Consider the following 18,131-nt stretch of genomic DNA (forward strand, 5'->3'; position numbering starts at 1 on the left):
GCACACTTCAGTCTGCCTCTGTTGACTACCACATACAAAGCACTGAATAATACTAAACTCAGTTAAACCTCATGCACGTCAATAACAACCCAATATTCAGAGCTTTTTAAAAGACCAAATAGGAATTAAAATACTGTTTTGTTTTCGATACCTTAGGTAAATATTTCTACAACAATTCATGAAAACTGAATATAACCGAGTTGATCAGTGCAATATTTAATGACCCTCTGTCAATCTTCAAATTGAGAGAGCTTCTGTTCTGAAGAAGGTTCACTTGTCGATTCAGTTTTAGGCGATATCTCGCAATGTTTTAGATCGAGATTAACTCTAGTCGACGCACTTTTTGGTTTTAATATAGAAGTCTATCATAAGTGGTCTGCATCGGGCATATTTAAGAAAAGAAGATGTCTGTTCGGCAGTGTCCAGTTTGATTTCGTGGTCGTGATAGAAGCCTGTGCATCAGATAGTAACGTTTTCACAAGTTATGATAGCATAGACATTTACTTATTATGAAAAGGAACTGCTTTACATCGTTTAAGTCATTTGAAAGATCTTTACTTAGATACATGTAATAAGTTTTATGAGGGTTTTACATATTTAAGGCGAATGATGGCTATTTTTGTTAAATGCTTTCATCGGACCTGATTTCAATGACTTGCATTTATGTATTTATTTTGCTGTAAAATTGGTCGGCAGAGTAAAACTAGAAACGTTTATTGGTTAACATGGTTTTAAAGATGGTTGACGATAAACAATAGTTTAGTAGACTTACGTCTAGTGTGAGTACTAGGGTGATTTGCAAATTGATCAGCGAACAAATAAACGAAATCATTTACTGAACAATCGCTTAGCAATTCGTTTGAAGAACAGTAAACTGGTTAAGTCTGAAGCATAAGAAAAACATACGAAGAAGCACAATATTCAACATTAATAAGATGGTGACACTCATCAAAATCATCTTGTCACTAAATTATATACAATTAATGTATTGTGGCAGCTTGAAGTCATATACTGTCCAGCACATTTGCATTAAATTATATACATATTTATAGATAAAATATATTAAATTAGAGATTAAAAACTGAATTGTTAGTATTTCAATTAAACTTGTAGGAGTGGCGATGTATATATGGTGCTTTTATTATTTATATCATATTTGGAAAATCAATACAATATAGCTCTAAATACTACAATATTTAGTTTATTATCTCATAAGTATTTTGATATTCAATTATAAATTTTAATTATTGGATACATTCTTTTTAAATTCTTTAAAATATTATACCAATTATTATCAGGACTTGACCGAACAGACTAACACAAATGGCCTATTTGATGTAAAGGTTTGTATTATGGAAGTTAGTAAACATTTGAAAATAAAACTTAATCATTGTCCTTACTTCTAGAAAAGTTTACAGTGACATGCTAACATATAATCATTGTTGAATAGTATATTTTGAATCTTAAAAATGTTTGAAGTCCTAGAAAATCAATCTCATTTAGAATCATTTATTATTTGATTAAACTCAATTTTTAGTATTGTAACTCTTCATCTGCCATGAAAAATGAAGAGCCCAAACTACGATAACTTTATTTGAGATGAAGTAATAAAGTATCTGAATAAACAAGTTCAATAAATAACAAATAAACAATCATGTTGAATAAAAAAATTCAGCCGAAAATAGATAAGGTAGTCTGTGTTTGATCATATACCTTCTATAAGCTATGTGTATAAATGCACATTTTGCACAATACCAACTTAAGTGTACTTGTGAAGTTGAATTATGACTTCAGTAACACATGTTTTTAATGTTTGCTATTAAATCATTAGTTTTTAATAAAATCCAAATTAAAAAGGATCAGGATTAGCATTTGCTCGAATATAAAAGTAACTATTCCACTTACGTTTCAATACACATGCAATAGCAATAACAATAACAGCAAGTGGCAATATACCGCCCAAAACAACACCTAATATGATAGGTGATTTGGATTCTCCAACACCTTTTGTATTTCCGTTTGACGATGTTGCTGATGGTAACGAAACAGTGTCTTCCATTAAAAGTTTGTCATTTTTAGATGTTCCATGAAATATCATCTTTATCCGTTCAATACGACACAATTCATCTGGAAAAAAGGTTTTATATGTTTTATATGATTTAGTTATTTTAAAATTTAATTATTCTTGAAAAATAATTTTAATACTAATTTCTTTCAATACGTCGCAATATCTTTCATCAAAGAGTTTTGTAATCACTTAACATTAAACAATGTTGATGATTGCTTGGTTAGTTATATATATCTTATTTTAACTTACGTAATAACCAAACTAACTGTATTTAAGCCCAAGACATGTCGCTTTGTCGCGCCATGTAACTATCTAAAGTATCTCGCTCCATAGATTTATCAACTTACATGAATAACTTCCAAGCCCTATGATTTTCACTGTCCAAAGTCCTTCCATTTCCTCTCCCCAAAAATGATTGGAAAGAAATGTTGCATCGATGGAAACCCCTTCATTTCTGCCAACATCGTTTTCATCTTTAGGTGGCTCACCTGCGTGTTCCATGAGGATGGATTCGGTGCCACAAGGTGAAATAACTGACAGAATGGTCTGAGTGTGCTTTGGATATATAAAGTTTAAGTTCACAATTACATGTTCTATTTTGTCGATGCAGTTTGGTGATTGTATGCAAGTGCGATTGGATGATGAAACTAACTCAAAACCTGTATCAGCTGGGGTCTGCCTAAAAACATCGTCGGAAACAAAAAATGAACAATGTATAAATGACATGAAATACAGTTAATGAAGAGCGGCGAAAAACACGAACACATAACTCAACACCTATGTGATTAAGACAAACTTTACGTTTTGTTGTCTAATCTAACCTTTGGTCAACATTTCTTTAGTCACAGGAGTAAAAGGCGTCAATTCTCTTTCTTGGGTAAAGGTCTTACCGGGCCTGTCAAAATGTATTTTTAGGGAACAATCGGATGTATAATTTCCCCTTTATGCTTCCTTCCCCTACTACAGTAGTGCAAAGATTGACAAGTGAATTATACTCACTGGAAACCAAACCAAACAAAGGTCAAATTCAAAAGTTGTCGATTAAATTTCCAGTTTTTTGCAAAATGAACCATTTTCAGCACTTGTACATAACCGAATCCAAACACCTTATGAACTGTGAACGAAACAATAAAGAGATTAAACTCTTAGACATAATAAGGCTATAGTTTCACACATGTCAATTTGACTGTTATAATTTTCCTAAAACAATGTTTTGGAATGACTTCAACTTTTATTTCAAAACTTTAGACTTCGGACATCAGGCCTGATCGTTAGCAGTCTCTAAACGTTCATCGGTGATCGCCAATCGGTGTACAATCATCTCGCTTGGTTGGAGTTTACACTGTTGCATAGAAACTTTCACTGCTGCCTCGAATACGTTTTACCGACTTAACTGTTTTATTCGGTTTGTCTACGACCATAAACGATTATTCTTAGACAGTGCTTGGACTAGTCTCGGATCGTGGAGCGTATTTTTGAGGAAAGCCAGCAGTCGATAGGTCACTAATAACCCAACGGTTAATGTTCGGTTATCGAAAAATAGCCGAGCTATATGTTGACAAATAACCAATGTCAAGCGATCGCCAGTCAGTAATTTTTTCCGTTCTAGTAGATTACACTTTCTAAGTGATAACATGTTATGAAGTAGCCTTCTACAACAAGAAGTGTAACAGCGAGATGCATCGTGTAATATCCTTATATTTTTGTTCTCCCTTAATAAGACTAGTGTTCATCGAAATTTTAGTTCTTAATTTTAAATAACCGTGCGAACATTAGCATCAATTCCCTATCGCCAAAAATTGGGCATACCGACATTCGTATGAGGGGTCTATCATACGTCTTAAAATGATTTTGATGATCGGACGATGTTCGTGTGTTTAGATCGGCAACCGGTTGACACTTCTACAAATATCCCTCGTAAAAGATATAGTTGTCGTTGGCTGCGTCAGAATAAGCCGGCAAAAAGTCATTTTAGTCATTAGCATTAAAAATAAAACACATCACGTATTTCTATTTATCATCATTTAGACATCAAGAGATATGTATAGTTTAGACAAACCAATACCAAATGGCTCTTACAATATTTTCCCGCGCAATTCTTTGTAAAATTGGATGTCGTCGCTAGTCCGATGTAGCCTGCTGACTCCACGAGTAAATGCTTTATGTCACGAGAAGTAAGTGAAGGACTGAAATAATATCAACTCAAGCGTTTTTTTTAAATAGAGACATAAATTAATGTACTTGTTCTGAAATATACCTTATCATAACAATATACTTTAAAGAAAAGGTCTACAATTTATAAATATACAAAGATAAACATACCATTGTGTGTTTTGTTTTCAGTAATAAAACCTAGATATCATTTATGTAGGGATGTTTACAGGAGCATACATGTTTTGGAACCTCTTTTATTCAATTTACCTCCCCCAGACAGATGAATGCCAGGTTGAAAATTGAAATAAACACCATTTAATAACCCCCATGGAATTATTTCTAGACTCCTCTTGAAACTAAATCATTGGTCCTGTCGATTTTTTAGTGATGCTGAACTTAAAATTTTGTTTAAAAATAAGAATGGGGCGTTTACTTCGCCTGTAAAACCAATGCAATCATTCCGGACATAATAGCTGTTGCTGCAGAGGATCCTCCAAATTTGTTGTCACACATTCTAGAGGTTTGTTGACGATAAGTATGGGTCACTGTCAGCTATGAAAAAAAGTAAAGGAGTGGCATGTATTTACAAAATATCCATATTATGGACTACAAATATTGGCTTAAATTCGCTCTAGTCAGGACTGATTTGTTGAATAACCAGTAAAGCTTAAGTTTCCATACCATTCCATTGTCATTTCTACTTCTTCCCTGTCCAAATGCTGACACAAGTGTAGCCGAATTAACAAAGCTCTTCCGAGGCACGATTCCATTGATTCCAAAACTAGCGACACCAATAGTGTAAATATTGTTTGTAAGTCCGTTTCCATGGGGGCCAGAAGGAAAAACGTAGATAGAACCAAGAGCTTGTCGACCCTAAAAGGATAAACATCAGTACCTTTGAACACGTATTTCAAATAACTACACACACTGTCGTTTCATAATACTAATGAAATGGCTGTATGCAGTTGTACCTTTTACCTTTTCTGCGAAAGGCTGAGATTATAACAGAAGAGAACAGAACAGAATAGAAAATTTATCTTGACTTAATCACAAAACCATGATCGTCACATTGCACAATCATAAAATACAAATATAGAATACACATACACACAATCAAACAATACATAAATTATTACATTATAATCAGCGAGTGTAAAATAAAGATAGGATCAACGGCACTATAATTATTCTTAAAGCAAAATTGAGTATCAGTGAAAATATCATATCCCTTAGTCCATTCATTAAGCCTCCCGTTTAAAATAACTGTTACTAATTTCGCAAAGCAATTGATTGACATAATGCCCCTATCATTGTTGGGATACGTATGATCTCCTACTTTATGAACGGGAATTATTGCACAGTTAGCACAGGACTTGGGAAATGTTTCCCTATCAAGAATGGTTCTAATACATAAATGTAAGGTATTTATTGAAATCGGATCACTGGCTTTAAAATACTAAAAGCAATACTCGTATTGTTATTTCCAAGATTACCAATAGCCTTCAGTATAACATTTTCTTCTTCATTATACATGTATCCCAACAGCCAAAGGTAGGTGAATTACTATCATTATTTCTGTCACAATCAGATATATCTGTAAAACTCAACATATGATATACAAATCGATAATACATTGGTTACTTGTTAACTATTTACGTGCTGGGTTTTTTTCATTTATAAGTCCATCAAAAGGATATACGATGATGGGACCCTCCTCACAAAGACTGTTTCGTACGATCACTGGTATTTCGAAGTAGTTATACAACTTATTTGGAATAACTAATGCTTAGTAAATATTACTATTATGAAATTTGGTAGTACACCCATTCATATCTGTGATTATTTCATAATACCTTTTCAAAACCTTCTGCAAACATTCGTTCGGTAAATGAATGCAAAGTTTTAAAAGGTTCATCGAAGGTCCAACTGTTTGAGTATATGTGAACTTCTTGGTTTTTGTAACTTAGTGCTGCAGAATACAGTACACTTGTTATCTCCGGGTTATGTTGCCAATGAAACTTCTTGACTCGACCTATTTTCAACGCTGAAGTAAAATGCAGTGTGATAATCGTTCAATTTGAAACTGAAACGTACTATTTAGGACCTATAAATGGCTACATTGTATCCATATTCACCATAAATCCGAAATTGTTGGACGGGGAAAGGTACATATGTATCGGAAAAGTTTGTTATAGTAGTGTTCATCTATACCATATATTGCTAAACCAATACATATTGTTACTGACATTCAAAGAAGTCCACTGAACAGAATATATTAAAATGATAACTAAACAACACTGTTAGCAATATGTTCTTGTAGGTCAGTTAAATATTATACATCACTCATTTCAATTATGTGCCAGGTAAAAGGCCTAGTTTAAACTTTAAGTGACCCACTCAAAATCCGTGTATAGTTTACAAGTTCTGTGTATTGATCCTATTTTTTATCGCCGTCTGCTGTCGATCAGATCTGAGATCTGAATGTCGTGCTGTGCAAAGGAGGTTTTATTATAGAAATAAACAAATGATATTTATTGTTTGTTAGTGTTCTTTTTCAATTAATAATAAACTTATATTTACATTTTTAATAAGAATTAGATGTTACATATATAAATATGATTTAACCATGACCATTCACAATTTGGATATTATAGTGGTGATCATGTATTTAAAGTGGATTAAAACTATTAAGACAAATATTACTAATATTGTTTATTATTTAGTTCCAAACGGTCAAATTTATAAATACAATGGCTATGCAAATGGATCTTTTTTAAGAATAGTTAATGTAAGTGAAACAATAATCAACTCGATTATTTACAACTATATAATCTTATTCACAGCAATAACCAAGGGATACACAACAGGGAAATAGTATGTCAAACATTCCTTAAACTAGGCCTTTAACTGTAATTGTTTGTATTTAACCAATACAAATAATAAAGTTTGATGCCAGATTTGGCAGCAAAATCAGGGAATAAAACATACTGTTTTTTACCTCTTTGTTAAGGAACCCATTGTCACAAACTGATTTTTAAAAACAGGATTAAAACAAATTGATTAATCGACATCGAATAGTATTACTTTGAGGTATTAAGTGTATTCAACCTGATTATTTAGTTCAACATTTAGTTTTAGCTTTACACGTGGTTAATTTTTTGGTAACGCATCTGATCTGTGTTTGTACTGACAATGCCAGATCAATGTGAATATAAAATGTTTGTGACATTAAATTCCTAATGGGTAACATACCTGCCACTTTTGCATTAAATGCCACCCCAGCACCGCATAAACTGCAATTGTTGTTTTCTTTAATACCAGTTATTAAACCAGAACAGGCATTTCCATGGCTGTAAAAACATCGCACATACAATTACTCCGGTATTAAAAATGATTCAAGCAGGGTTTATATTTAAATTCTTGCTTACTGTGCTTGTCCCTGTTGTTTTCACTGAAGTATAAAATAATGAGTGTAACAAATCTATTGTACATGTGGTAAAATTGCATTTCCTGATTGTGTTCATTAGTGTTTTGCACCGTCCTAGACATAATTAAAATTAATACTTATATTAATAACTACAGAATCAAGCATGGTAGTCTAAAGTTTAAATACACCGAAAATCAGAGTTCTAGTTTGTCTCATAAAGATGAATACCAGTTTGCTAACCTGTTTTGGAAGACATTCTTCTATTGAGCATGTTCCTATCGATCGTTTTCGGAAAAAAGTATGATGCAAGCATCGTATACAGCAAGTTGGTTCAAATCTTATAAACGAGTACTTACTTTGTCAGCCGTACACTTTCCTGATAATCAGGAAATATTTCGGGTCTCGGGTCCGAGTTATTATCAACAAAGTTAAAAGACAAATGGGATGCCTGTAAATAAATAAAGTTTAAATATTGACTGTTATCTAGTTAAAATAAAGGTTGCAGTGTTTTGGAATGGCTATTTTTAAAATAATGTTCATATAAATACGTTACACATGTAAAATAAACGTATCTGATTTCATGTTAACAATATGAAATGAATGTGATTAAAATTTACAATATTTTCACGGAGATTAGGACTATCTACGTCCACACCAACGTCTGTTACAGCAATTACGACATTTCGTCCGTCATAGCCTTCTGCCCATGACCGATCTATCTCTTGCGCTTCATCAAAGTAGGGAGGACACTGGCAAAATGTCTGCAACGGAACATATAAAAGCAGTGGTTAAACGTCTTTAAAATAATAGCATTATGCATGTTTTTCATAAAATATCTTAAATAGGATTTTTAATGAGCTTTACATTATGCAGAAATCAAAGTTTACCCTTAAGCGGATGGAAAATGATCATCCACATTGTCTGTACAATATAACTTGTGAAAAAACATTCGGCGCATGAAATAAAGATAGTAAATGTTAATAAAAGGTCTTCATTTTATCAAACTGTACGTGTAAAAACATTATAATCATTTGCACATAACGAGATTGTTTCATTATACAATAAAAACGAAAAAACATATAATCAATAATACGCTTCCACTGCTAAAAAATATCAAAATAAAATAAAGCTTTTTGCACAAATTTCTCACTTGATAACTATAACTTACATCTAGAAGTATTTGTACTAAACTTAATAAAGTTTTGCTTTAATACTCTCATATATGTCTATAGTGAGTTATCGTGTTCATGTTTTATTCATACTTATAAATTTAGATAGACATTTGGTTTCTAGATATATGTTCTTTTTGAATAATGCAAGAAATTGTAATACTGCAATGTTTCTATAGAAGTACTACCACATAGTAATATTATTCACATGAATGTAATATTAATTAAAGATACCAATAAATCTGACGCACAATAATTTACTAAGAGTTAAAGGTTAATATTTTTTGTTCTGTTTTAAGCAGCATGTGCTATTTAAATTCTAATATTATACATGCACACTATTAAAACTCATAATTAGAACCAGTATCATTGTTAATCATACCTCTACATTTAGACAGTTATTACCTGATCATTTCTATGCACCATGAATGTATGTGTTATAATCATCTTTTATTGCCATGTAGAATAAAATTGCATTCAGTCTTAGTAATACGAACAAACACTACCATGTATCAATCACTTAAAACACTTTTACGAAATTATAATAGAATTATCTGCATAATATATGTTAACTGTCTTATCTTGATGTGTACATGTTACACGTTTGTATCTATGCTATCAATTCTCATGAGACTGGACTTGTTATATCCTATGTATAAATATCAGCTTGTATTTTGTCCACTAATTGCTTATTTCAAATTGATGATCATACTGGCATATACTGACCCTTTTTCAAACTTAATCCTGGAAACCTTTGATTTCATATTTAAATTCCGTATTCTACAAAATTCATTGGCTAGTTACTTAAGTGCAATTTGGGAACCTTTTTTTTCATTCCTTCCTTATGAAAAAAAAAATAAACGTTTTTTTCTAAAACACTCCACACATGTACACAAGAAGTTACATGGCAATGTTGAAATAAAGGTTTTTCTCCTATAAATGTATTTGAAATATGTACTAGTACCCTGACATACTTCTAGATCTATCATTTAAGGAAGAACATTTAGTGTACAAACATAACATGCATGTTAAAATGTTGTAACAACTGCCACATATTCATAAACTTTATCATCTAGTTAACTGAGATGCTAAATCATTAAGTTCCAGATACCTATCAGGTGCGTATGCGGCTGAATCCACATGATTCTGACCAAAACAAATCTTTAAAAATCGGCCAAAGGTGCAGTATGCATACTTCACTACATGATCCTAAAACTGTCAATTTTCCAGTACTAAATAAAACACATCAGAACGCTTCGAATGCACCATATTGCACCATGGTTTTCATTTTTTCAGAGGGGACATGCCAACGGACCCCCTTGCACAATTATGAATCAACATGAATAGAGGGCTAGCTACGCCCCTGCCTACCTTATTAAGTTTGCTTCAAATCTGTCTATGCTGCTGGCATTATATGCATGTTTAAACAAATAAACATGTATACATCTACGTTCATTAAAACAGCCGATCTCTATCGATTTCGCCTCTCAGTGCAAAAGTAGCGTAGACATAAGCTAGTTTAGCAATTTATGTTTAAACCTCCCATCCATGGATTTTAGAAAAAGAGGATAATTAAAGATAAATTCCTTTTTGCATCACTTTTCAATAACAATTCTACCTTGTTTTCTATTTCAAAAGTAAACATCCAATCCCATTTATAACATTAAAAGTTTATTTCCGCATCAAGTAACAGCGATAAACTCTGGACGGAAGGAAAACGTGCACAATTGAAGACACATTAAAGGCCAATTCTCTTAAAATGAACACAATATATGGGTATACTTGTTCTTTTCGCCGCTTCATCCCAGAGTCGCTTGTATTCTATGGCTATTGAATTAGGTACATTTCGACTAAGAGTAGGTTTGTTTAAAACCCCAGTAAATTTACATTTTATTGATCGTTCCAAGGCGGTACCTCACAATCCTTGATAAATATACCTAGTTTGTTTTTTAAGGGCTCAGCTGCCAAATGTTTACACAATAAACTCCGTTTTAATGGCACATGGTAAACGCCCAAGACATAGAACACAACAACAACAAAATTACAAACAAGAGACATGGAACAACAGCACAAACAACACAGTGCATATTATGCTAAATATAAAACTAGGTATGTTTACGTGCACAAACCTAACTCTTATCCCAACAATCCTGAATGAGGAAGAAAAACGTAAAAGGTAAATCTTATCAAAGTATGCATAAGCTTGAGGAAACTGAATAATATAACAAATAATAATAAACTAATAAGTAAAGTCCAAGTACTTCAATGATTAGAGATTCCAAATCTATGCAGTCAAGTTTGAATTTAATCCTAGAAATATATTTATGAGGAGTTTGTCTTACAGTATTGTTTAATTATGTACTAAAATGATATTGTTCCTATCATTTTCATACATGATCATCTGTAAAATACTAAAACATAACCTTCCTAAGAAAACATGTATTAGGATGTACTGTCCGACACAGAAGATGTGTTAATGTACACTCTCTAGAGAAAACAACATGAAACGATCTATGTCTTTGGCGTTCACCCAGTGCCATTAAACCGTTTATGTTTAAACTTTTGGCTACTGAGCTTGATTCTGTAGTTTTTCACATAATTACTGGTCTAATTGACGCAGTACAACCACTTTGCTGTTCTGTCATCTACACACGATACGTAGTAATCTGTTGAATTTCAATAGAAATCTGCTCATAGAGGAATTTTAACCAAATAGTTCGGGACGTACGGACGGACAGGCAGACGGACAAGAGCAGCTCTCATAAAAGTAGGTGGTGGATAAATAGATGCGTTCTTTTTATTTTACATAAACTTTTCAAACAATCAAATGTACATGTATCTATACTTACTTGTTGGTGTGTATCTGGGCTGTCATTTTCGTCACCAGCAGTAGCACCATCATCGATTCCAGCAGAAAAATATATGTTTGAATCCTGGTGAATAGTTTTCACCTAAAACAATAAAATATGAATCTTTATGGTCATTTAAGGTGTAAGAGTGAAAATGCGTACCATCTTCAAATATTTAATAAACAAAACGAGTTACATTTTTTTTTATCTGTAACCAAATCATGTGTTGTCGTTGAAAAAAAAATATCCTTAAAGTCAAATGAGTTACACAATTCAAGACCATAGAAATGGTCAGGGTTTAAAAAATGCCCCATTTTTCACACTTTCTTTTCGTCATTAAAAGATAATTTATTTTAAGTTTGTGTGATCAACTGATAATATTAAAAACAGTTTATTCCTTCATTAAGAATAATGAAGGCCAACGTTTCAGCGTTGTAGGTGGTCGCAGCAATGAAATTACCAATTTATACTGACCCTTGTTAAAGCAAATACACAAAAAAATCTTTGTTTTGTATTTTACATTGCAACGAACATGACCTTGACCTTGACATTAAGGATATAATAAAATAGATATATGTCATGCATTTAGATATACGTTTCATACAGAGTATTTGAACTGAAACAAAATGAAAACGTGCAGTTTAAATATTTACTGACAGTACAGCATTCTGATTATGTTTTAAAAAGACACAGATATTTTTATTTTTTCCTTATTGCTGTAAAATAATAGCGCAAGGTATATAAGAGTGTAAAGATGGTATAAAATACAGATACTGATATCACACGTCAGTAATATTAGCTTCTTCATAATGTATACTGTTCCTTTCAACTCAATGGTATTGTATTAAATAAGTGTGGTATCAAATACAGATACTGATAGAATACGTAAATAATTTGTCATATGAGCTTCATCATTATGTCTAATGTTATTTCAACATAAACTTTTGGCATTTTATAAATTTATTCAATTTCTCAAATACCATATAAACGCATTCAACAATTACCCCAGGTGCAAATTTGCTCACGTGGTATAAAAGAGTAGCATATACTTAAATGAAACGATGATAATGTTTTATGATATACTTTATATTAACATACAAGACTTAAAGGGACTGTGTCACAGATTGGCACCAAAAATGTGTTTTTCTGTAACGAATCTCAGGACAATTATCTAATAGAATGTGTTACACTTTGATATCATAATTGTAAAACTAAGTACCAAAATGTAAAAAAAAAAATGTGTCGGAGACTTGGTTCGAACCCGCGTCGACAAAATTGAAGGCCAGCGTCTAACTCACTGAGCTACAAAGGCTTATATTAATCGGGTGACATAATTAAGCTATACACCTATCTCGGTAATATCACGTGATAACACCGACTAGTTAATCACGCATAAGAAATGAATTATACCTTATAGACATACCCAGTAATTCTTTTAATGGCAAAATACGAAATAACTGCTAAACTTAAATATATTGTTAACTATGTGGTACTTCAGTTTGTAAGTTTCAATGCATTGTACACATCGATGCCAAGTTTATGTCAGTTTTCGACAAAAACATTTTTTCGCTATTTTATCGTACGTGAGACAGCCCCTTTAATATTTCAAACTCAGTGTGAAAATCATTCAATGTCAAAATGTAATTACGGCCAAAATCGACGGCGTTATAACATATTTCTTCATTTTATTAGGAAACGTGATAACATTGATACAATCACTAAACAGTTTTTATGATAGTTCATCTCTGTTCCCATTTAATCAGTCAAGGTGATCCTAAATGACCGTTAATCCAGCACATCCAGTGCTAAACAATCTACGTTTACAATAAATAGTTTCATATACGCCTATCCAGCAGGAAGTATCATACTTTAATTCAATCCAGTGATTTTTTTCCAACCGGATGTATTTTTTCTAGAAGTAAACAACCTAGGTCTAATAAGTATTTAAGAGTTCAAAACATCAGGCAGGCCAACTCATTGTCAACGAGCCCCAGGCGGGATCGACAAAATACAAGCCACAGCTCATTCTACCACTGACATCTTTTCTACAATCAATCTAAATCTGCAATACACTAACCATAAACTGACTGTTCACAAAGGCACTATATTGCCCAAACGTACAAAGCGGCTCTTTTAAGTTCTATCAAGTGTCCAATAAACAATAATTTTGCTATACTAGATATCAATTACATTACAAAAAGAATCTCAGTCCAATTCAGTGTCCAGTTAATCAAGATTCAGCTGCATTAAAGTTTATCTAATGTCAAACATGCCACAAGAGTGCTCATTTACATCAAGACCCAATTGCAGCTACAGTTAAGTCCATCATCTGTCAAGCAAACACCAAAGCAGCCTTGCAATCACAATTGATAATCAAAGAAAGCTTTTTCACAAACCAATCCAGATTGTTGAAGCACCCAGAATGCCTAATCACGGCCAAATAAACCAACGTGCTTCTCAGAGAAGTATTTGAGTTGCAATTGCCAAATAATTTACATTTTGCCAACCATAAACTCTATTCAATACCACACAAACCATTATTAGCTTTGAAACTAATATTCATATGAAAAGGCTACAGAAACAAGCTCAGTTGCCAAAAGTTTCTAAGCCTAGTACTTAACATTTTAACAAATTTATTTTGGACATGGTGGTCATATTGGAGATATCCTCAGAGTGTTCTTACCTTAAAACACTAGTTGTAATTTTAACTATGTTAACGATTCAAAAATAAGTCAGCTGTTGTAAATGACTATTCAATATTCAATAACCATTTACACCATCCCATATAATATACCATAAACATTTGCATTACCATCAAATAATAAAAACTATACAGGAAATAGTTAATTTTGAGGTCATCTTGTACTTTGTCCCTGAAATGACCTCTATCTTGAGGTAGGCATTGGTGTTTTATAAACTAAAGAACATTCGAAACATGCATAGTATGCATTGAAATTTCCAATTCAGTTAAATTTGTGCCATATTTTGAGATCAACAGTACTCAATTAGAATATTATGACGGCCATCTTGAACGCCGTTTTGGTTGTATTGGTCCTCATTATTTATAGGATATACGAAATTAAGTTCAAAAACGTTTTAACAGCAACCTTTTAGCAATATATTATATATCAACATTTGAAAATAAAGGGTTTTTTTTCTTTAAGATCGTTTATTAAATCATATTCAGGAAAATGATCTTTGAAGAATATTTATAAAACATAAACTTTATCTAAATATTGTAAAGGTGGTTACAATAAAGCATTTTGTTGGGCAGATTGACTCAATTAATTGCTTGGATTTTATTTAAACGTTGGATTTAACGGCAATACTTTGAAGAGTATTTGCCTTTTAGTTTTTGAAGATGAATTCCTCATACAAAATATGAGGTTGAATATAAGTTCATTTAATAACTAAAATTCCAGTCCTTTGATTTTATACAAAAATCAGATTCATGTAATCTTTAAACCGTCTTTGGCTGGCTAAGAACTTTCCGGCATGTGACGTCACTTTCTTCAAATATTTGACATAGGTCATTATTTGGAAGAAGAGTTTAGCTAATACATGCCGTTTTTATTTTAATAATGTTTTCTTTATTTGTTCCCAGTTTTAGTACAATGATGTTTCATTATGAAACTTTATGATCACACAGTCTTAAACCCTTTATTTTCTAAGGCAGACTGTGCGTGATTGAAGAATTAAAGCTGAATTGGATCCGCTTTAGATGGAACCAAACACAAATTGGAAGTACAGAATGTTTATAATATTAAATTTCATTCGATCATATTTGGAGTAAATACATCCTGTTTTAGTATTAATAGTTCTTTAAAACCTGCTTGCAAACAAACTATAAAAAAACATATGACTTGCAAAAGCTCGAACCAAAGTAACTGGTCCTGTACTGAGATTTATTCCAATTTGTTGACTTATATGGCATGACAGTATTGAACATAAGGAGCGTTCATGCACGGTTACAACGTAATCACCTACCTTACCGTCCATAATATGCTTAACGTTTTCATTTTCTTTTGTGCTCCAAGACTTGTTTGTGGCAAACACATAGAAATCGTCAAATATCTGTAACATTATTTGGCAGTTATGTATTTATAAATATTTTGTGTGTTGAAAATCTATTTGATTACTTTGAGAATTTTTTCTAGAAAGATCTTAATATTTAACATTTTATTTTGTTGCTTTTTTCATTTTTTTCATTTTGGTTCAATGTTGTCACGTTTAGCAGAAATAGATTCAGCTAAGAAATTAAATAATAGGTAAAGTTCTTCACCTTGAACAAAAACTCGTATCCCAAATTCTGTAATATATCTCTATAACTCATGTCTTCAAATTCTCCTCTGTCAAACTCTATTACCCTTCTCTCCAAATAGTTCAGGCAATGCATCCTCGGTGGAATAACACACAGAACAATTATGTACAAAACAATGTAATTATACACTTCTTTCATGCTTGTTATGTAGTTTTTTTATTTAAATATTCATAATTTGAATTGGACCTACAATTTATTCAATGTGTTTCTTATCAAGCAGAAACAAATATAATCTTCTATTTATCAAAGAATAGTTTTCCACATCCTTTGTTAATGCGGTCAACTGAATACTTATTTCTTTCCCTGCAATGATTTATCACAAGCTTATATAAATCCTTAGCCCAAACCGTCAAACTCCAATTTCTCTTGTTCGGAAAGCACACTACGACAAAACTGCAAACCGAACTATATTTAACAATGATCACAAATGCATATCCTCTACAAAGGTATTATCTAATTCAAACGAATCCCTGAAGTTCGAAAACAGACTATTCCATGTTCTTATTCTGTCGCATAAACCTACTTAAACCTATGTCTTTCTCAAATTTACTACCTTTCAACATTAAAATGAAGTCAATAGATAAATCCATTACATATTGTGGATACCTTAGGCTAAAGTGTTGAAGGATTGAATGTAATTTTACAATTTCATAAATTGCATTTTCCAACATTCGTTTACATTATAAGATTATTTTACCTGTAACAATCATGATCTATTCAAATCTTCTTAATTAGAGAAAAGAAAAACCTAAGATATTTCTACCTAGATGTTAATTGCAAACAGAGGGATTGACCATTCATATTTCTCTTAGTCACTTTAACTGACTCATTTATTAACATTCATCAGGAGTCTCCTGATTTAACCCCAAAACCGACAGAGAAACATACCTAATGGCATGTATGTATTTATTATGAATTAGCATACTATTATATATCTTGCTACTCACTCTTCTATAAATAGTTTAAGTAAAAAAATTATTTATTAGGGGACGCTACAGAGAATTTGGGACTGTTTGACGCAATATACGGTTTATCATCATACGGATGATTCATATAAATATATGGCATTAGTTTCCTTAGTTTCGATTTACACTTAACATCGTTACTCGCTTTTATGACAAGTACAAACATGAAAGCAAATAATCAGGCTACTTTCAAGCGGAATATATAACCAGCGTATACGTGATGTGTTTGTTTCAAATTGCAAAGCAAACTGCAGTAAATGTCTTGTCATATATAACCGCGTTAAGTTCGGTCGATTGAATCATTTTATCATGACATCCGGGTTTAAATTGGGTATCATATCACTGTTACTATTCATGGGCTTAACCCTTTACAATTACAATGGTATGCTTGTCATGTCAGCCAGGTACAGTATGATTATTTTGTAAAAATGTAAAACCACTTTCCAGTAAATCATACAATGAAGATATCAATTTCATAAACTTATAAATGTTTTGACTGAGATCAAATGATGGGAACACTTTTCAATTACCAACACGCTGGTTGAGAGATTGAAACTAAAAAGATATACAGGAATTGTGTGACAGGTGAACTCTTGTGCCATGCAACACCATTTTTTTGTAAATTTAGAAGTTGGGCGGGGAGGGGTATCCCCTCCTGCCAAGTTAAACCATGGCGGAGCGCAAGATTATGACTGAAAAGATCATTGGACGGTTGCGGTCCGATACTATGTGAATGATAAAGATTGTATGTAACATTAAAATAGTTAATATATGTAAAAATATACGACCAAAAGTGGATTATTTGTTTATTATATGTATCATAGAGTACACAGTGACAAACACATTTTTTATAATTCTCAGACCAAGAGATCACCCAAGGGACCGTATCGCCCCAATCAGATAGCTCGACTGGCCACAGCTGCAGTCCAAATACCAGGTAACTGAAATGCAACACCACTTTTTTGTGACAGATGTTATTAAATTAAGAAGTTGGAAGGGTAGGGTACGGGAGGGGTTTCCCCTCCTGCCAACAAAAAACATTGCGGAGCGCAAGATTATGACTGAAAAGATAAATGGACGGTTGCGGTCCAACACCATGGCTTTGTGAGCTATTGTGACTGTAAAGATGAATGGTTTTGCTTTGATCCACAGATTGTGTGAAAGAATGCAAATAAATA

The 18,131-nt window shown here is 32.4% G+C and overlaps 1 protein-coding gene across 3 annotated transcripts; it reads right to left on the reverse strand.

The window, feature by feature from the left end:
- Positions 1-1,493: 1,493 nt before the first annotated feature.
- Positions 1,494-16,511, reverse strand: LOC128235027 (neuroendocrine convertase 2-like). Of its 3 annotated transcripts, none has more exons than XM_052949708.1 (13): positions 15,950-16,502; positions 15,655-15,741; positions 11,668-11,769; positions 8,267-8,410; positions 8,006-8,097; positions 7,475-7,572; positions 6,076-6,266; positions 4,904-5,095; positions 4,656-4,774; positions 4,148-4,254; positions 3,068-3,182; positions 2,416-2,747; positions 1,494-2,127 (listed from the first exon to the last, which is right to left on the reverse strand). In XM_052949708.1, exons 1-13 carry the CDS (start codon positions 16,124-16,126, stop codon positions 1,850-1,852), a joined length of 2,034 nt encoding a protein of 677 aa, XP_052805668.1. In that variant the 5' UTR covers positions 16,127-16,502; the 3' UTR covers positions 1,494-1,849. The 3 variants fall into 3 exon arrangements, with proteins under 3 accessions (XP_052805668.1, XP_052805669.1, XP_052805670.1); XM_052949709.1 differs by lacking the exon at positions 7,475-7,572 and adding an exon at positions 7,651-7,673 and having other exon boundaries at positions 15,950-16,501; XM_052949710.1 differs by having other exon boundaries at positions 1,991-2,127; positions 2,416-2,623; positions 15,950-16,511.
- Between the last annotated feature and the right edge of the window lie 1,620 nt (positions 16,512-18,131).

The sequence above is a fragment of the Mya arenaria genome, chromosome 5 (assembly GCF_026914265.1).
Source record: "Mya arenaria isolate MELC-2E11 chromosome 5, ASM2691426v1".
NCBI classification, from domain to species: Eukaryota; Metazoa; Mollusca; class Bivalvia; order Myida; family Myidae; genus Mya; species Mya arenaria.

Excerpts from the sequence above, each read along its gene's own strand:
- LOC128235027 (XM_052949708.1), bottom strand. The coding sequence starts at position 16,126 with ATGAAAGAAGTGTATAATTACATTGTTTTGTACATAATTGTTCTGTGT. Across the intron at positions 6,267-7,474 it reads ATTTAATGCAAAAGTGGCAG|CGTTGAAAATAGGTCGAGTC; the intron begins GTATGTTACCCA and ends ATTTTACTTCAG. Across the intron at positions 5,096-6,075 it reads TTGCAGAAGGTTTTGAAAAG|GGTCGACAAGCTCTTGGTTC; the intron begins GTATTATGAAAT and ends TTATCCTTTTAG.